Source organism: Calonectris borealis, chromosome 20, assembly GCF_964195595.1.
Source record: "Calonectris borealis chromosome 20, bCalBor7.hap1.2, whole genome shotgun sequence".
NCBI classification, from domain to species: Eukaryota; Metazoa; Chordata; class Aves; order Procellariiformes; family Procellariidae; genus Calonectris; species Calonectris borealis.
In genome coordinates this window covers 900,409-920,025 of record NC_134331.1, presented here as the reverse complement: position 1 = coordinate 920,025, position 19,617 = coordinate 900,409, and the positions used below count along the sequence as shown (strand labels likewise).

General features: G+C 67.6%; 1 protein-coding gene across 2 annotated transcripts; it reads left to right on the top strand.

Moving 5' to 3' along the window:
* The first annotated feature begins 16,515 nt into the window (after positions 1-16,515).
* On the top strand, positions 16,516-18,942 carry CBX8 (chromobox 8). 2 transcript variants are annotated; one of them, XM_075169309.1, is made up of 5 exons: positions 16,516-16,651; positions 17,085-17,128; positions 17,320-17,385; positions 17,460-17,550; positions 17,737-18,942. In XM_075169309.1, the coding sequence occupies exons 1-5, from the start codon at positions 16,583-16,585 to the stop codon at positions 18,574-18,576; spliced, it is 1,110 nt and encodes a 369-aa protein (XP_075025410.1). In that variant the 5' UTR covers positions 16,516-16,582; the 3' UTR covers positions 18,577-18,942. The 2 variants fall into 2 exon arrangements, with proteins under 2 accessions (XP_075025410.1, XP_075025411.1); XM_075169310.1 differs by having other exon boundaries at positions 16,517-16,651; positions 17,484-17,550; positions 17,737-18,937.
* Positions 18,943-19,617: the final 675 nt, after the last annotated feature.

Here is a 19,617-nt window from a genome sequence, read left to right as displayed (position 1 = left end):
AACAGCCTCGTGGGGACTGGGAGACTTCCAGGTCCAGACCGGGAATGCTGGAGGAGCTCCTCCCTGGCGAAGGGCCGAAGGTGTAAGTGGCTGTACGTGATGGGAAGCGGAGGATTTCCCAGGCATTCAGGGCACTCGGTGCTTTTGCTCATTCGTGGGTGGGGGCAGCTCCTGAGGCAGTCACTGCATGCATTTTGTGGGGTTTTTCCTTTATTTTTCCCATTCTTCTCTCATTTCGCTATGTGATGTCAGGAGCCGACTGTGTGACTTTGCTGAATGTGGTGGCCTCAGCACCTCTCCCCCATTGGAGAAGCCAGCAACAAGGTAAAGCATTCATGGTCACGTTGCGGGGGGGGGAAGCCCGCTGTTCAGGCTGCATTTTTCCAGGCTCGTCCCCTTGAGCACGGCGGGGGCTGTACAGCTCGGCTGTGCACGTGTTGGCTGCAATAAACCATTTTAACTAAACCTGTATCCAATGGGACTGGTCCAGCAGCAGAGGCCTGCCACCGAGGTTGTTTGCTGGATTTTCTGTGGGGCTGGGGTCCCTCTGTCTGGGACAGTGGCTGCAGGAGGGCAAGGCCAGGGTGCAGCCCCCCCCACCGAACCGGGGCAGCTGGGTGAGGGGGACGGCGAGGGGGCTTCCCCCAGTTCTGCCCCGGCCCCGAGCTCCCTCGCCTCCCCCATCCCGTGGGGCTGCCTCTGGTTCGGACGGTCGAAAATGCCTGGCGGTAGGAAATCCTCAGTCTCCTCCACAGATAAGATCATTTGGATTCATCCCAGATTCATGCGAGATCTGTGTCTGGACCGCAAGGACACTGCTCTGTTTACGTTTGCACCAGAAGAGGAAAAAGGCTCCACAGTGCCGGGCACAGCCCAGCCATCTCCAGGCGCTCCCAGAGCCTCGGCGAGCGGCTCCAGAGGGTCCCCTGTGCGCAGGAAAGCTCCTGCCTGCACCCTGAGCTGGGGAGAATCCTGTTAAAGGCAAAGCGAAGCAGCTCACGCGTTCACAAGGCAGCTAACACCAGCGATGGTGACTTAAACACAGCTCTGCAGCGTAGCCCGGCGTTGGGCAGCGTCAGCGTGGCGAGGAAGAACGGCCGTGTGAGCAAGATGTTGGATGGAGGAGATGGGGGCTCAGCTCCTGGGGCCACCTCACTGCACTCCTGGGGAGGGACCCCCTGATTGCTGCGGGGAGTGACAGGGGAGGGGGACGGGGTTGGGTGACATGGGAGAGCGGCTGTGGTGGCTGCGGCCAGGCGCTGTGCAGCCAGCTGGGGGGGAGGACGGGAAGGAGAGAGGGTCCTGGTGGTGTAGCTGCTCGTAGGAGCCGTCGCTGAGTCTGTGCCAGCGCATGAGGTCCCAGGGGTGTTATTGCATGACGGACCTTTGGGTGCAAACAGGAGAGAAATGAGTGTCTCTGTAATGATGAAAGTTTGGGGTGGGCGCCGGTGGGGGCTGAAGGCAGCGGGGATCTCCTCCGCCCGGGCTGGGACTTGCCAGTATCTCTCATCGCAGGGCAAGACCCCAGGCTCACCCAGGAGCAATTTGCCGGCACCTACTGAAGTAATTTCTCAGAGGGAGCCGTCAGCTCAGCTGACACCTTGATGTAGTTTAAAGCAAACTGCAAACATGAAGATTTATTTTTATCGAACGAGCAGGCATATAAAACACGCTGTGCAACGCAGCGCAGCCTGGCAGGAAGCACCCTGAATCCCAGGAGTCGTGACTTCAGCACGCCGGGCCGTGTGCCGTCCCTGGCCGACCCTGCTGATAGCAAGCCCATGGGGTTCAAGGGCGGGGAGAGAAGGAAACTTAATCACCAACTGCCAAACCCTCCAGGATCTCCATCAAACACCAGGACCCTTTTGCAAGGGACGGCGCTGGCACCAGTTGGGACGACAAATCGCGACCCAGCCAAGTCGCTGAGGTAGGGCTCAGCCGGTGTTCCTGCCTCTCTGTCCCAGGGAGGTACTGGGAAGGGGGTACGGCCACACTCCCATTTTCCAGGGGGTTTATACATTGCCATGGCCCGAGTGTGGACGCAGCTTCTGTGGTATAAGCATGCTTCAGTTAGAAGTGCTTAGTTGGAGGTGAGAAAGCAAATGACCTAAAGCTTTAGGAGATATTGCTGTTGTGCTATAGCAGCCAGGGCAGAAAAGCACTACAGACACAGAAAATAAAGTAAACTGGCTTAATATTATTATAAAATGCATTAACAGGCAGCCTGAATGGAGGGTCTGAGCTGATGGAAGCTTTAACAAACATGTATTTAATGTTGGATATAAAGACTGTGCTGAGCAGAAATTCTTCTTGTGCCAATGTAAAGCCACATCTCCCAGTCTCCTGGGAAGCCCCTGTAAGCTCCAGCTTCATCTCTAGTGGGGACGAGACCAGGATGTACAACTCAAGGAATGGCGGTGTTCGGTAACAGCCGTGAAACGAGCCGCGGCCCAGATCTTCCGAAGGGAGCAACCTGCCCCCACCCAGCGTTTTGCCTGTAGAAGGGCCCTGGGTCACTCGGGTTTGCCCCTTTCCCCTCTCGCTGATGCGCAGCTCAGGGACTGTATTGCTTTCGTTTACGAAGCACAAGAATAAGAAAACCAGGATGACTCAAACTTCAAAAGCCACCTCTCGGCTGAAGCTAAAGATGGAAAATTGCTGACCACGAGCTGCTCCGAGAGCCATGAGCAGCAGAGGCCAGGCTGGAAATTTGGACTCAACACCTCCCTCCCACCCGGTGCCGGCGGTGGCCGGGCAAGAGCAGGGGGCGAGTGCCAGCTCGGGGGTGGCCAGGTGGGACCGGGCAGGGTGATGCTTGGCAGTGCCATGTCACACCGTGTGGGCATCGCCATGCCAGCCCCCAGGCAGGATCTGTCCCCAGCCGCTTTAGAGGGTAAGAAACTGGCCCTGGGGCTGGGGGGCAAACAGCCGGGAGGGCGGCGAGCGGAGCTGTCCTCAGCGGGGAGGGGAGGCGAGCCCGCGGGCTAAAATGGCCACGCTCGGCTGCAGGCGTGGGCTCTGCCATGCGGCAAGGGTTAACCCCCCCCAAAAGGCATGCTGGGAAAGGGGAAGGCAAAACTGCACCGGGAGAACTTGTGCGGTGGGGGCGGGCGAGCTGCGCCGGGCGGGGCGGGCAGCGGCGGGAGCGCTCCCCCGGCCGGCCCCGCTGCTGGGGGGGAGCAGCGAGGAAACCCTGAAAATGCCCTTTGTGTGAGCCTGGACATCGTGATTTCAGAAGATGCGGGTCTGGGGTTTTTTTTCCCCTCTCTTGGCACTGAATTTCTGGGTCTCCGCATCGGTATTTCTCCATCTCCCGCTTCCCGAGGGGAGGACGCCCGGTTCCAGCGCTGCCGTAGTGGGGAATGCACTTCACGAGTCGCTGTTCGTGGAGCTGCTCAGGGCTCACAGTCGCAGGGACTTGAGAAAAGAAATAATTTATATTTTGGTTAAAAAAAAAAAAAGGAGCGTCAGGTTCTTTTAAATCCCAAATACAAGCTTTGGAGAGGGAGGGTTTGTTCGGTATCAGGGAGCCACTGAAGCATCTCAAGGCACAAAAGAAATGGTAATTTTCACATATGCTAGCAAACGTTAATTTTCGCATATGTTAGTAATTCCACATGGTTTGAAAAATGAAGGATGAAACGTTGTCCCTGAATGTACCCATCCATTTGCAGTGCGGTGCAAGCCAGGCTGTCATTTTAACATCAGGAATATATTTTACAGCCACTGCCCTCTGCGTGCGTTGGGTCCAGCCGTGACACTATCCGTCCTCCGCCTGGGTCCTTCTGAACTCACAGCAACATGAACTCACCAGCAACAGATAAAACAGGGAGATTCATTGTGGGTTATGCAGAGAAGACGATGTGGTAGTCAGACACCAGAGGTGCTTGACTCTCCCCGGCTGACTGGTGGAATGATGTCTTATCTTGAGTTTAAGGGCTCAACCTGACCCTGAGCCATTTTTAACCCGAGGTGAGAAGAGCCCTCCCTGGGTGTCTCTCTCCGCTTTGAAAAATTCTTCATTCGCTCCACGGTATCTGCTTTCCTGATGTTTTTTTATTTTTGTACCTCTGCAGACCCACTTTTCCAGTGTTTGATGCTCTGCTTCTTGAAGATCCTTTAACTCTCAGGACTCGGAAATAACTCCTAGCAAACGCGGGGCAGAGAGACCCAACAAGAAGACGTCTAATCTAATGTATCACATTTCCATAGTTTGTGCTGCAAGCAGCAATTTGTGGTACAGCAGCAACGGCTGAGTAGAGACGAGCATTATCACAGGAATTCCTTCCATCTCTCGCCTGAGTATGTGACAAATAAGTCTTGGCCGTGGCATTGTCTTTTCTAGTTTCGGACTAACAGACTTAACTCTTTTTTTCTTTCCCTGGAAAGGCAATTTTACCTTTGCCTTGTGCACCTCCATTCCTGTAACAGAGAATTTGCTGCATGGTGCAACATCCCGTGTGCTTGGAGAGCACAACGCCAGGGCGGGGGATGGCACAGAGGCCGTAAATAACAGCACCGAGGAGGAGGTGGGCTGGTGAGGGCGGTCAGCCGGGGTGTTCAGCACGGTTCCGTGCGAGCTGGCTTTCCAAGGGACGGGGAATCTATATAGGAGGGTCTGGCACTGCGTCCTGTGGGATGCTGGATCACAAAAGGATGCGATGACCGGAGGGTTATTGCAGGGAACCAGCCCGGCGGCCGTTTGGTGCGGGGCTGCGGGGCTCAGCCGCCCTTCGGGGGCCGCGTTCCCCCGCCGGTGAGGGGTGGGCTCCCACAGTGCTCCCCTCCGCCCTTTTCCCGGAGAGGGACCACAGGCAGCAGGAGCGAAGGGCTGAACCTGCTCGGGAGCCGGGAGTGCCGGCCGGGAGCTGCTTCCCCGCCAGCACCGGTGCGGGATTTGCGGTCAGAGATCGCTCTGTACCCGCATCCATCACTCTTCGGGGAGCAGCCTGCTCAAATACAAACCTGCGGGGCAAGGGCCATCGCTTACAGGCGCCCTCCCGGCCCCGCCGGAGCTGTGTCAGACGGGCGGCCGGGGGCAGGGGCAGGGCCAGGGGCAGGGGCAGCTCCGCCAAGGAGGAGGATTCCCCGGATTTGCAGAGGAAATTCAAGGCAGAGCGGGCTGGCGGTACTGCCTCGGTGTGTGGCACTGGTGAGCCCGCTTTCGCGTGTAACACAGTCTCCGGTAGCTCAAAAGAGACACTGAAATATTGGAGAGGAGTCGGAAAAGAGGCAGGGGGATGCCGTGGGGCGTGGAGAGCCCGGGGAGCCGGAGGCGGAGGGGCTGCTTGGCGTCTCAACGGGAAGGATAAGGACATTTTGATCAGCCTGTAAACCTCTACTCAGGGAAGAAATTCAGCGACTCAGCTGCGCTTTCATCTAGTAAATGAAGACACAACAGGATCCAGCGGCTGAAGTCCGCACCAGCGGTAGCAGGAATGCGGTGCCATTTTCACCGCGTCAGAAAAAAATCTAGGTGGGAGGGCAAAAGTCGGGGCGGCTTGGCATCGCTCTGGGGTTTGCTGCTGTTCAGCCCCAGGCTGCTACGGCAGGATTCAAAAATGCAAGGGATGTAATCCACAGCCTGTGGGACAGGGACGGTGATTACTGTGTCCCCCCGTCTTAAAACGCCCCCCCGCACCCCGATATTTGATGCACTCCTGTGATCCGCCTTGCCCCGCTGAGTTTGCATCTTTATCAGCTGTGACTTTTAAAAGATTAATTCCCTCTCTCCACCCGGGTGTTTCACTGGCAGCCGTGCCCGCACACCACCGCACACCGGCACCCCCGGGTGTCGGCCGGCGGGGCAGCCTTGGCGGAGCGAGGTGCGGGGCAGGCGGCTGCGGCGCGGGGCTCCCCCTTCCCGGGTGCTCCCACACGCGGCCGCGGCGCTGCGTGTCCCCGCGGTGCGTGTCCAAGTGTCAAATGCCAGCCGCGGGGAAGCGGGGCGTAGGTGGGAGCCCCCCGCCCGGGGTCCCGCGTGGGACACGCAGCGCTGTTTGCAGCGGGACCGCGGGGAGGGGAGAGCGGGGACTGGGCGAAGCACCGGCTCATACGACGACAAGGGTGGGGGACCCGGGGGGCAGCCCGGAGGTACTGTGGGGAGGGGGGAGTTTCCCCCAGGAGAAGCTGGAGCGGATCAGGGCAGAGACCGGGGACCCACACCGAGTCGGTGCAGCACCGGGAGCTTCGCAGTGGTCCCGGCGTCGGGGGGAGCCGCAGCGAGAAGCCGGGGAGTTGGGAAGGCCGGGGTGACTGCTGGCGTGGCCGCGGACGTCCAGCGCCGGGGGAAGGATGAGGCCCTTCCCTCGGCAGGGCGGGCGGGGGGTCCCGGGGACGCCGGGAGGAAACGTCCCGCGGTCCCGACAGGAGGGGCAGGAAAACGAAACGGGGGCGAGAAAGCGGGGGAGAGCCGAAGCCTGGCCCGGTTGGGACGGGTGGCGGCCCGGCGGGGCAGGGGATGCCCGGCCCGGTTCGGCCCGGTTCCGCCCGGCCCGGCGCGGCGCAGCGCGGCGCGCACCTGCATTGCAGCAGCGGCGGGGCGGCGGAGCGCTGCCGGGCCGGCGGGCTCGGCTCTCGGCGCGGCGCTGCATTGCAGCACTGCAAGAGCCCCCTCCTTCCCCGCTTCCTTCTCCTCCCTCCGCCGCCGCTCGGCTCCGGAGGCCCGGCCCGGGGCACGCACCGGCCCCGCCGCGCTCCGCTCCCGCCTGCACGGGGCATCTGCCGCCGCCACGCTTGGGTCTTCCGCATCGTGCCATAGCCGAGCCCCCCCCGCCCCTCCGCCCGGGAATGCAGCCGTGGGGCGGGGGGACACGCAGCCACCCCACTGTGTCCCCTGGTTGGTGTCTGTCGCCGGCGTTCATCAACCCCCGCGCGGGTGGAGGGACCGGCCCGCCCCGTCGGGGCATCCGCCGTCCTGCCCGCCCGGCCCCGCACCCCCATCAGGACCCCGCGGCTCGTCCCGGCCGCCTCTCTGCCCCGCGCCGCCCTCCCCGCCGGGCTGGCCGTGCTGTCCGCTCCTCCGGGCCGCCCGGCCTCGCGTGGGCCACGCACTGCCCGGCGCCGACCCAACGGGCTTCCCGCGAGGGAGTTTGGGCTGGTCCCGCCGGGAGCCGGTACCGCCACCGGGACCGGGCAGGGTTGAGGGGCGCTGTACCGGGCGGCCGGGCCCCGGGGCGGACCCTCCCCGACGGGACGGTCCCCCGGCCGTCGGGGCACTTGTGCTGCCCGTGTGGCGGGCGGAGGGAAGCGACCAGCGCCGCGTCCCCGGCCCATCGGGAAGGGAGGCTGGTGACCGCGCTCCGGGCTCCCTCGCCTGAGGGACAGCGGCCCGTAGACCGGTGCCAGCCGCGCGTGACTGGGTCCTGCGCGGACCCAGACAGCCACGACCTGCGGCTGCTGCGTGCTCGGGACGCGAAGGGGAGCGGGGCGATCACGGTGGGAAGGACCCGGCGGCGGCCGGGCGTCCCGGGACCTGCCACGCTGCCAGGTGTGGCGCCGCGGGGGCGAAGGGGAGCGGGGCCCCGGGCCGGGGGGGCCGCCCGCCCCGGCCCAACGGGGGCCCGTTCCCAAGGCTCCCGCTCTGTCTCTGCTTTGGGAAAACGCCAGCACGGTAACAAAATGGCGGGGAAAGGGTGGGATTGTCACGGCGAGCCCTGCAGCGCAACCCGACCGGCCCCCCGGCACCGCCCGGCCGGGCTCGGGGCCTCCGTGCCGGCGGCAGGCAGCGGGGCGGGGGGCCACCCCCGGGCTGTACCGCCGCCCGGCCTCGCCGCCCGGCAGAGCTCCGGTGGAGACGCAGCTGCAGAAAATGGCTGCTCGGCGGAGCCCGCTGAATCCTGCTACGGGGAGGGGGGGGACACTGCAAGGAGGCAGCGCAGCCCTCCCCGCCGGCCGCGGCCCCCCCCCGGGGAGCCCCGGCGCAGGCGGCGCGGGGGGCGGCCGGAGGGCCCCGCGGAGTGGCGGGACCGGAGCAGAACCCGCGGGGCGGCGGGGCCCGGCGGCCGGCACGGAGACTCCCCGGCGGGGCCTCACCTGCGGCGCGGCGGGGGGCGCGGGGCCGCCCGCCCCTATCGCGCCCCGGTCCGCCGCGGCGCCGGGACGGCACGTGCCGGCAGCCCCCGCCCGGTCCCCGCCGAGGCGGAGGGCAGGGGCGGCTCCGAGCCCGGGGGCGGCGCGGCGGAGGGGCGGGCCGGTCACCCCCTGGAGCCCGCCTCGCCGGAGGTGCCCCGCGGCCCGCCGCCGCAGCGCCCGGTGTAAAATAAAATAAAAATAAAAATAAATAAATAAAACCGGAGCGGGAGCGCGGGCGGGGGGACGCGGCTCGGCCACGGCACCGGCTCTTCGGCGAAGCCGCAACGAAAACTCGCCACCGCGGCACCGCGCTGTGTCGCCGTCCTCCGCCCGCCACGGCGGCGGCCCCCCGGCGCCTGCCCGCGGGGCCGGAGCGGGCACGCGTGGGTGCGCGGCTGGTGCCTGCGCTGCCTCTGCCTCGCACAGCCAGAGGTTCGCTCGCCGCCGGTGGTTTTCGCGGGTGTCCGCCGGGCGAGGGGCCGTCCCAAAAATGCGAGTGTGGGAGCCGGGCTGGGGTGATAATTCCCCACGGTAGAGCGGCCGCGGGGGCTCGGGGCGGGCTGTCGCTGCCGGTCCGCACCGTGGCGGCTGGACACGGGCAGGCGCTTTGCCGCGCCGGGGGTGCGCGCAGCCCGCACCACGCATGGTGCGAAGGACGCCGCTGCCTCCCGGGAAGCCCCTGCACGGCGCAGCCGCCCCCGTCCACGCACCTCTGCGGGAGGAGGAGAGGGCCCGGCCCCGCGCGGGGTTGCCCGCCGCCGGGGTGCGGCAAGCACAGCGAAGCCCCCCGGTTTGTGTGCCCCGCATCGGGGTCACCCGTGTCCGCGCAGCGCCGCGGCTCCCCGCTCCCCCTGCCCACGCATGGTCCCATGTCGCCGTTCGGCGGAGCGGAGCAGGGGCCCACGCCGTCCCGCCGTCTTTCCTGGCCCGCGGCCCCGCTGGGACCCGCCCGCCACGCCGCCGCCCCTTCCCCGCCGGGCGCTCCTCTGCGAGTGGAACGGACACGGTCTCCTCCGTGACCTTGCGGGCACCGGGACAGGGCACTTCGGGAGAGCCGTGGGCTCCCGCGGTGCCGTCGGTGCCCACGGAAGACGGCGCTGCTACCCCTCCTCCCGCAGACTGCGGCGGGGCGGCCCGGCTGGGACCCCCGGGGCGGGAAGGGGCAGCGAGGAGGCACCGGGAGTCGGGCGGGGCGGGGGGTCCCGGGGGGCGGGCACACTGGGGGGGGGTCCCGTCGAGGGTCACCCGTGGGAGCGGGGGGTGTCAGCTCCGCCTCCACGCCCCCGGGCGGTCCCGGCCCCGCGGGGGGGCGGGGGGGGCGCGGGGCCGTTCCACTCGTGAGAGCCGGTTGCTGCGATACCGACGGGCCAATGAGCGCTCACCAGCTCACCCCGGGCTCTGGCACCGCTTCCTTATATGGTGCGCGCCGTCCGCGGGGCGCCGCGCTCATCGCCATATAAGGGCATGAACCTAAATACAGCATCTACCTTGTGCGGAGTGGGCGGGGCCAGGGCGGTGGGACGGGGCGGGCGGGGCGGGGGGCGGGGGGCCGGGGCGGGCGGGGGACGGGGCCGGAGACCGGGCCGGGCCCCGCCGCACATGCCACCCCCCCGCCCGGGAGAAGCCGCCGGCGGTCATTAAGTGGAATGCAAATGGACCGCGCTTCACCTCTAATTGCTTTTGTTAAAAGCGGAGTGGTGGGGCCGCGCGCGGGCGGGCGGGGACGGGCAGGGACGGGCAGGGACGGCAGCGGCGCAGGGGCTCGGACAGGGGTAGGGGCAGGGCCGGGCCGTTCCAGTCGCACCCCGTGTTTCTGTCACATCCCGGCTGAGATTTGCCCCGGCGGGACCGGCGCCGCTGGGCCGAGAACGGCGGTCCGGCCTGCCCCGGCGGGGCCGTCGGGTGGTCCCTGTCCACTCGTGGCGCTTCCGTGGCCGCTGCAGCTGGAGCCTCGAGGGAGCAGATTCGTCCTTCTGCCGTCCTTGCGGGACGAGCGGCGCGGCACCGACGTGGGCAGCAGCGGGGGCGGAAGGGACCGCGCCGGTTAGACGGGGTGGGGGGGTCGAACCCGAAACGGTCAGGTTTCCTCGCCCAGCGCAGCGCTCGGGTCGGTTCCTCCTTCGCCCCCCTCAGCAAACAACTCGTATTTATGTTCCTACAAATAATCAGCAAATTCAGAAACCCCGGAAACAAAAGGTCTTTTGTGCAGAGCGCTCGCAGGCTGGAGCGGGCCGATAAAGCGGCGGCCCCCCCGCCTCGCCCCCCGGAGCGGCGCTTTCCTCGCACGGGGCTTCGGTGCGACCCGCGGCGCGGAGCAGCGCGGCTGCAGGAGGGCGGCCCCGAGGCCGGGGGAGACGAGCGGCTCTCGGTGCGTGTCGGCATGCCTGGAAACGGGGAGTCGGTGCTTTGCCGTGGGCGCTCAGGACTCCCCGTGGGCGCTCCCCGCAGAGACAGCCGGGCAGGGACCCCCCCCCGCTCAGCCTCGCCGGAGCAGGGGTGTGCTCGGGGCACGCCGCCCCCACGGGCCCCGCTGGGAGAGTGCACTAGTGGCTGCGGGGACACGCGTGGGAACCGTCCCGCAGTACCGACGCGGGAGACTCTCCGACTCTCCTCCGGCCGGTGATAGCTCTCCCCCGTGGGGACCGCAGAGGGAAGACACCCCCCCCCCGCCCCGCCCCGGGGCCGCGGGGCCTGGTACAGCTCCCGGGGCCTGCTGCGGGCGCTTCGCCCTGCTGCAGCCCGCGGTGCGGAGGGGCTCCGCGGGGCGGAGGGGGCGGCAGTGCCCCCCGGGGGTGGCAGGAGCGCCGCCGGCTGCGCGGCGGCCGCAGCCGCTATTTCCAGTAGGACGGTGCCACCTATGGAAAGCACCTGGAATTAATCGGGCCGGCGGGGCCGCGCCGGGAAGCGTCGCCTTTCCCTGCGGCACCCTGGGGACGAGCCCGGGCCGCGCCGCCGCCGCGCCCGCCGCTCTCCGCGCCCACCCCCGGGGGCCGAACCGGGCCGGGCCGGGGAGCGGCAGACGATGCTCGGCCGCCCCGGTCGGCGCGACCGCTGCTGTTCTTGAGCACCGTCGTCCCCGGCCCGGCTGCCCCGGGGAGGATGCTCGGCTCGGTCCCGGGGCGGCGGTGGGGCCGGGGAGGGGGCGGCCGCGGCGGTGAGCTGCACCGGCTGGCCAAGGCCCTGGTGACCGGGGGATAACGACCAACGGGACCGAGAGAAGCGGTCCTGCCCAGGACCCACAGCCCCGGCCCGAGCCGAGGTGCTCGGCGTGGTCCCGCCAGCGCAGCCCGGGGGCGGGATCCCCCGACGCGGAGGCTCCGCGGAGCGTGTCCCGCACGGGACGGATCCTGTCGCGGCGGCTCCATCCCAAGCCCCGGCGGAGTGAGGACGGCGGGGGCCTCGGCCGGCGCCGGAGGAAGACGGGGGGAAGGCTCCGGGACGGGCGGAGGGCGGCGGCGGGGACGGGCGGGGAGAGCGCACCCCCGCGCCCTCCCGGCCCCCGGCGAGCGGGGGAAGCGCGGACCGCTCCGCACCCCCGCAGAGCGGTGCCCGGCAGCCGTGCTGAGGGGGGCTGCCTGCCCTGGGGGACCCCCCCGGTCCTGCCTGTCCCAGCTGCCCGCCCGGCACACCCTGCCCGCACCCTCCCCTTCTCGCTGCCCCCGGTCCCAGGGGAAGGGGCAGCAGCCGTGCCCGGTGTCCTCCCGGGGGGCCGCCGGGCCTGAGCCGTGCCCACCGGGACACGCTGCCTCCCCCCGCCTCCGGAGCCGCCGGGGAAGCCCTGCCCCGGCCTGAATTCGATGTCAAACACCTCGACACGAAAACTTCTTCGCACGGGAATTCCTGGGCTGCGGGGAGTGGGAAGGGGCGGCCCCGCGGCGGCACCGCTGCCCGGGCACCCCCTGAGATCTCCCCTCCCCGGACCGGGGGCCCCCGCGCTCCGGATAGCAGCCTTGGCGGCACCGGGGGATGCCGGGGGTCAGGGCGCACGGTAGCGCGGTATCCCGGGGGAAAGAGATGGGAAACGCGGGCGGCCCCGTCCCGCCAGCAGCGAGCCCACGTGTGACCGCAGCTTCGTGTATGGCCCCGTCTCTGGGCCCGCCCTCGGTCCCGGGGGGGCAGGTCCTGCCCCGGCCGCCCCCTCCCGCGTGGAGTGCAGGTGCCGCAGCTCGGGGCCGGTCGCTGCCTCCCCGCTTCGCCCCGAGCTGCTCGGAAACGAAAAGGCAGCGTGCCGGGGCGGGCTGCTCCCCAGCCTGGGGCAGGGCCGGGGACCGCCGGGGGCCGGCGGTGCCGCGGGGTCCCCGGGTCCGCGCCCGCCCCGCCGGGACAGCCCAGCACGGGCGCGGGGGGGCGTGAATTTGCCCCGAGGCTCGTCCCGGCTCCGTTCAGCCGCTGGTGGAGGGAATCGTTTTCCCGCCCGGCTCGGGAATAGGACCGGGCCGGGAGAAGCCCGGAGCCGAACCGAGCGGCGGGGCGGGAACCCAGGGCCGGCCGCCCCGAGGGTGCTGGGGGGGCGTGTGTCCACGAACGCAGAGAGCTCGCGTGGAATGGGGCTCGGGGGCGCACTCTGCCCTGCCGTACGCACGGCCCGGCCGGGCTGCAGGACGCCTATCCCGGGACATAAAGTCCGGCCCGGCGGCAGGGTCGGTTCGGGGACTCGCAGGCGCTGGGGCTCTGCCGGGGTGGGGGCGACTTGCTCTGCCCCCGCTTTCCCCCGCGGTCTCAGCGTTGGGGCCATGCTCGGGCCACCCAAGAGAAGGGGACGCGGGGGAGCGCGACCGTGGCGTAGTCGGGTCTCCGACCGGCACCGGCAGCCTCGGTCGCCCGGGGAACCGGGCCGGACCGGGAGCTGGGCTAGATCCTAGCCGCCCCGGGAGTGGGTGTCCGCGGGGTGGAGCAGCTCGGTCGCCAGAGCGCACGGGAAGCCGCGGGAAAGAGCCCGGCTGCGGCGCGGGGATCGATCGTGCCGGCGGTTGGGTAGGAGCCAGCTCGTTCCCGCCCCGCCGCCGCCCCCGACTCAGCCGCGCTCAGACACGCGTGTTCGCCCCGCCGCCGCCACGCGCGGTCCCGGCAGAGGCAGTAGCCCTCCGGTTTCGTTGCAAAGCTCGCAGCCGTGGAAGACCCCGCACAGCGAGAAACGAGGAGGGAGCCAGGCACTCAGTCCCGCGGCGGCCCGCTGAGCCCCGAGGAGCTCATCGCACGAGTCCGGGCTGGGGGAGCGGAGATCCGGCGGCCGAGGGGCGGATTTGGGGTCAAATGGGCGGAAACGGGGTTTGCCGCGGTGGCACACGCCCGCGCCGGGCCGGAGCCGTCCCCGAGTCCGCGCTGAGCCCCGGGAGCCCGCGGCAGGGCCGGGGCCGGCCCGGGCCCGCGAGGGCGGAGGGGGTGCGAGGCGAGCGGCCGCCCCCGGCCGAGAGCCCGTGGGGCGCCCAGGCAGCTTCTGCCGTTGACCTCGGGAGCGTGGAGGGCGGCCCGTGCCCGGGCTCCGCTCCTGCTCCCGGTGGCCCGGCCGGGCGGGAGGGGCCCCGGCAGCGCCGCCGGCCCCGGGCGAGGGGGTCCCCGAGCCCCCTCCGGCAGCGGGAGGAACTGCCCGGGAGAGCCGAGGACGGTCCCGCCCGCCGCTGTCTCGTCCCGCGGCGCCGGGGCGGCTCCGTCCCGCTTCTCCTTCCGGGCCAAGACCCCCACGAGCGGCCGCAGCCCCGGCCCTGGCTCGCCCACGGCCCGGGGGCTCCGGCCGGACCCCCACGCAGCGGCGGTGGCTCCCCGCTGCTTTCCCCGCGCCGTTCTCGTTTGCGTCTCGCCTTCTCCCTGCCCCCCCGCACCGCAACCGGGGACCGAGCCCCTCCCCGCGCGGGTCCCGCGGGGGATGGAGCGATTCCCTCCGCTGATGCCCGCGCGGGAGGCAGCTAGAGCCACGGCCTCTCTCCCCTCTCCGCCCCCACGCGTGGCTGTGGGGCTCCGCGGAGCCGCGTAGCTCCGCGCAAGCGACGAGGCAGAGGCGGCTGCTTAACCGGGAGCTCCCCGGGCCCTCAAGGCTCCCGTGCGGCATCGGTGCGGGGAGGGTTGGCTCCGGGACCTTGCTTCCCACCTGCACCGGGGACACCGGCAGCGGAGGTGCGGGGCAAACACCCGTTTTCCCGAGCTGCAGCACCCCCGCGGCCACGGGGAAGGGTCCGCTTGGGCCCCGCTGCGCCGGCCCCGGCGCTGCCCCGGGAGCCCCGAGCAGCAGAGCGAGGCGGGGGCGGTGGCACCGACCGGCCCGGGAGGACGATCCGCCCGCCCCCTCCCGCCCCGCACCCCCCTGGGCCGGGCGTTACTGCCCTCGGGTCTCTCTTCTGCGCGGCATCTTCCCGGGAGCGGGATCCGGGCCGTCGCGTCCACGCCAATTCACGAGCCGCCCCGCGACCTGCCTTAATTAACAACGATTAATTCGACATTAACGAAAAACTCTCCGGGACGCCGGTCGCCGGGGGCCGGGAGGGCGCGGGGAGTGCGCTCCCTCCTCTCGACCCCTCCGCACCAGCGCCGCGCTCCGCGCCGTGCCGGGCACGCCGCGCAAAATCCGCGGCGATGGAGGTGTGGGGCTGGAAGCCCACGGGAGCCGCGGGGTGGAAATTTCCCGCCTCCTCTCGTAAACGCGGTTTCACCTCGGCCAGCGGCGGCGGGAGGAAGGCTCTGCTCGCTGAGACCCGACCCACACGCCCCGCGAGTCCCCCGTGGGGCCGTGGGCCTCCAGCCCCCGGGGGCCCAGGCTCCCCACCCGTGTCCCCTCCACCTCAGAGGAGCCGTTGCCCCCGTGGTCCCACTTGGAAGTCCCTGCCCGCCCGGGTGGCGGCAGGCAGGAGCCCCGGGAGAAAACGATCCCAGGGACGTGGACAGCGCCAGTGCCCTCCGGTCCCCGCGGCCGGTCCCGGCGCACCCCGGGGCCCGTGGCTCCCCCCGGCCAGCGCCCCAGGCCGGGGGAAGGCAACTGCCTCGTAGCCCCTGCACCGAGCAGGCGCACGGGGGAGGCGGTCCCGCAGCCACGCTGGCCTCGCCGTCCCCGCCACGCGTGACCCGGCGCTCCCCCCCCGGCGGCCAGACCGGAGCCCCGGGGCGAGGCAGCCGCGGTCACATTCACCGGAGAGGAGGCGCAGCCGTATCCTCGGGGCCACGCCCACCGTGGGGTCTCCCACGCGTGAGCGCGGCGGCCGCCGAGGCCCGCTCCCCTTCGGCTTCGCGCTCCGTAGCGGAGGAGAGCGGCAGGCGGGGCGGGGGGCAGGTCCACGAGAGGCCTCGCCTGGCCTCGTCGCGCGTGGACGGGGCCGCAGAAGCCCACTCAGCACTGGGCCGTGGTGCCGCGGGTCCCACTCGCGGGGCAGCCCCGGGCCAGGCGCTGCTGCCCCCGGGCTCGGGAACGGCTTCACTCCGCGGGACGGGGCCGAAGCACTGCCGGGCCCCCTCGCAGCCTCCCCACGACGGCCCCCCCACGACGGCCCCGGGGGGCCTGTTTGGGACCTCGCCCGGCTGCGGGCGGGAGACCGGTCGCTTTGCATCTCGGGGCCCACGGAGGCTGGACCCGTGTGTCTCGGTCTCCCGTGGCCGCCTCGGGGACGGACTCGCGGCGGGAGAAGGCGTCAGCTCCCGGGCGGGACGCAGTGCGGAGTGGCGAGCGGCAGAGCCGGGGAGGGGGCGCGGGGGGGGTCTCGGTACCGGCTGGCAGCCCCGCAGTGCCACACTCGCCACTTTACTGACAGGCAACGCGGGGGGGGAGGGACCAAATCCCGCGTGGGGCCGCCCCTGCGCCCCCCGGAGAACGGAGCCGGGGGCTGCCGGCGCGGGGGAACTGGAGGCCGCTGAGCTCCGCTCTGGCGGTGCCGCGCGCGCCGCCGGGCAGGATCCGCACCCCCGCAGGAGGCCCTCGGGCACGCGTGTGTCTGTGGACGGTCGTCACAACCGCGGCGGTGGTGCTGACCCACCGTGGTCGGGGCGGTTTTGTGCGTGAGCGCTCCCGCCTCTGACACCCTTCCCTTTGTCCGAGCACCGGCCGCCGGGCCGGGCCGCAGAGCACCGGGGCACTGCCCGCGGCCCCCCGGGCCGCCCCGTCCAGGTGCCGGCGGGGGCCCGGCCCGGCCCGGCCCTGGGGCTGAGGGAGGCGGTGGCGGCGCTCCCGGGGCTCCTTTGTGCTCCGCTCCCCCCCTCCCTCCGCCGCGCCCCCCCCAACACCGGGGCGGCCCCCCCCCGGAGCGGGGCGTGGCGTGGAGGGCGTGGCGGGGCGTGGCATCCCGCCCTCCCCGCGCTGCCCCCGCCGTCGGCCCCGCCCCGCGCTCATCGGGACGCGGCGCACGTCGGGGGGCGGGGCGGCGGCGCGGGCCAATGCGGCGCGGGCGGAATATTCCACCCGGCTCCGCCAGCAACAAGTGCGGGGGGGGGCGGGCGGGGGGGGGGGCCGCGGCGCTGACGTCAGCGGGCGGAGTATTATGGTCTGGGCTGCGCTGGCGGCTGCCTGTGTGCTGCGAGCGGCCGCGTAAACATGGAGCTCTCGGCCGTCGGGGAGCGCGTCTTCGCGGCCGAGGCCCTGCTCAAGCGCCGCATCCGCAAAGTAGGTGCCCCCCCGCGCCCCTCCGGCCCCCCGGCCCCGCCGCCCTGCCGGCCCCCCGGCCCCGCCGCTGCGGCGGCCCCGCCGGCCCCGGCCCGGTTGCGGCTGGGCGCCCGTTGGGGGCGGCTCTTTCTCCCCGCCGCATGCCCGGGCGCTCCCCGCCGGCGGGGCGGGCGTGCTCCGCCGCTGCCTGCCCGCCTGCGCACCCCCTGCGGATTTTTTTTTTAATCATCATTATTTTTTTTTGTTGTTGTTGCACACCCCCCCCTCCGCGCTCGCTCTCTCCCTCCCTCCCTCTCTCCCTCCCCCCGCGTGTTTTTGACACGCGCCGCGGGCGCGCGTTTGTCTCACGCGTGGAATTGCGGGTGTATCTTTGTTGCGGGCGTTTATCGCGGTTTCCCTCCATGCATATTTATTTTTCTCTTTGCATCTGCAGGGGCGCATGGAATATCTCGTAAAATGGAAGGGCTGGTCTCAGAAGTAAGTCGGCCGTTTGTCCGGGGGGGTTCTGCAGTGGGGAGCTGCGAGGAGGTGGCTCGCTGCAGCCCCGCTCTCCCATTGTAGTAGAAAGGAAACTTGGGTCCCTTCCTTTATGCCCCCTGTTTTTTATTTTATTTATTTTTTTCTTTTTTTGGCTCCTCACGCTGTTCCCTCCCTCTGTCCCCCCCCAGATACAGCACTTGGGAACCCGAGGAAAACATCCTGGATGCCCGGCTGCTCGCAGCCTTTGAGGAAAGGTACAAGGCCTTTGCTAGCCGCAGCCCTTGCGCTTGTAAATATGTTACTGTCTTGTAGCTATGCTGAATTGAAGCTTTGGTTTTTTTAACACCTCTAGGGAGCGAGAAATGGAGCTATACGGGCCCAAAAAGCGAGGCCCCAAACCCAAAACCTTCCTGCTAAAGGTAAGGAGGCGGGAGCCCCGCGCGCGCTGGTACCGGCCAGGGCTGCGTGCTGCAGCGGGGAGCAGGTCCCTCTCCGGCCCCCGTGGAGGATGCTCCTTGCAAAGGCGGCCTCTTGTCTCGTAAGTTGTAATTATGCAGCCGGATGGCAGGATAATAAAGTCACTGGTTGATTTATCTTCTTTGCAGGCCCAGGCAAAAGCAAAAGCCAAAACCTACGAATTCCGCAGTGACTCTTCCAGGGGGATCCGGGTGCCGTATCCCGGCAGGTCCCCCCAGGAGCTGGGCTCCACGTCCCGGGCTAGGGAAGGACTGAGAAACATAGCCCTGGCTCCCCAGGGCAGCTCCAGCACCAGCACCCCCAAGGGAGACAGCATCCGGGACCGGGTGATCCGCGTGGAGGAGAAGCCCGGGGAGACCCCCAAAAAGAGAGGCCCGAAGCCAAGGAAGGAGCTTTACAAGGACCTGGCGGAGACTCTGGATGCCTCCAAGAGGAAACTGGGGGACCCGGGGGACAAGATGGGGGACTACCTGAAGGCCAGGAAGATGGAGGAGGCGGCGGCGGGGGCGGCCAAGTTCGGCTCGGGACACAGCGTCATCCAGCTGGCCAGGCGGCAGGACCCCGACCTCCCCGGCGCCCTGCCCGGCCCGAACCGAGCCGAGGTGGGTGCCAAGCTGGGAGCGGCCGAGACCTACCCGCCCCGGCTGGCCAAGCACCGGGCAGACTTTCTGGACCCCAAGGGGCAGGGGGGGCTGGACCCCGGCGGGCCCAAGCTCCTGCACAGCACGGTGAGCCCGGGCGCTGTGGGCAGCCTGTACCGCGATGGTGTGGGGGGCCAGGCGGGGCGGCCCTCCCTCATCGCCAGGATCCCCGTCTCCAGGATCCTGGGGGACCCCGAGGAGGAGTCCTGGAGCCCCTCTCTCAACAACCTGGAGAAGGTGGTGGTAACTGATGTGACCTCTAACTTTTTGACCGTCACCATCAAGGAGAGCAGCACGGACCAAGGATTCTTTAAAGAGAAGCGATGAGTTTGTTGGAGGTGGTGCTGGGGTTTTCTTCGGTCAGATCCAGACAAAAGCTTGGTTAGAGCTTGGTGGGCCTCTTGTTTTGTTTTGTTTTGTTTTTCTTTTTTTTTTGTTGTCCTGGAGAGGATTTAGAAACTGTCCTAAATTCATTAACTCATTCTTTTTTTTTTTCCTCCTCGTCTTACATTTCGTTGGAAAGATTATCTCTAGAGTTATATTTTCTATTAGATGTAAATATGTTATTTAAGAAAAAAATGCTTATATATATCTATATATATATATTTCAACTCTGAGTTGTTTTATTTAAATGGAGACAACAGTGACTGCTCAGTTGCTCTTAGAAAGGACAATAAAACTGAGAACTAACAGAGTTCATGCATCTGTTGCAGGAGCCGGTGTACATAATGAACGATGTTCATAGCTAATTATGTTCTGGGTTTTTTTTAACTATTATTTTTCATATGATGCTATGGATGGTGGAGGGGGGAAGTGTTACCCCCTTGGAGGGCAAAGTGCCCCGATGTCTTGATTGTGATATAAGGTGTTGCTTGTACAATCAAGTGTGCTGTATCCAGAACTGTTGCCCTTGACAGTTGAAGTAAGCACTTGAATTTACAGTATTGTTGGGGAGGGGACGTTTCCAGTTTAACAGAAAAAATAATGTTGCTACAAAGTCAGGGTGGGAAAAAGCAGAAATCCATAAAAAGGCTAAAACTGTTCTAGCGGAGTATTAACTTGAATTACCTTTTCTTGCGAAGGAAGAGGAGGTTTGTGTGTGTAAGGTTCCTGAGAGGGGTGATACTGAAATGCACTTTATAATAGAGTTGTCGTAGCAGTTGTGGGAGATGGGACTGAGCTGAGAATCTGTTTTCATTTTGTCTGGTCGCTTGATTCTGTTCCCCCACCCACTTTAAAAAAAAAAAAAAAAAAAAAAAAAAAAAAAAAAAAACAACAAAAAAAAAAAACCAACAAAAAACCCCTCTGTTTACATTCCTGAAATGCCAGAGAGGTTTGGGAGGGTAGCATGTCACTGCCCATATTTAG

Bases quoted from the DNA above. Each gene is read 5' to 3' on its own strand.
- CBX8 (XM_075169309.1), top strand. From the start codon at position 16,583: ATGGAGCTCTCGGCCGTCGGGGAGCGCGTCTTCGCGGCCGAGGCCCTG. The intron at 17,386-17,459 runs GTACAAGGCCTT...GCTGAATTGAAG, and splicing joins CTCGCAGCCTTTGAGGAAAG to CTTTGGTTTTTTTAACACCT. The intron at 17,551-17,736 runs GTAAGGAGGCGG...TCTTCTTTGCAG, and splicing joins CCAAAACCTTCCTGCTAAAG to GCCCAGGCAAAAGCAAAAGC.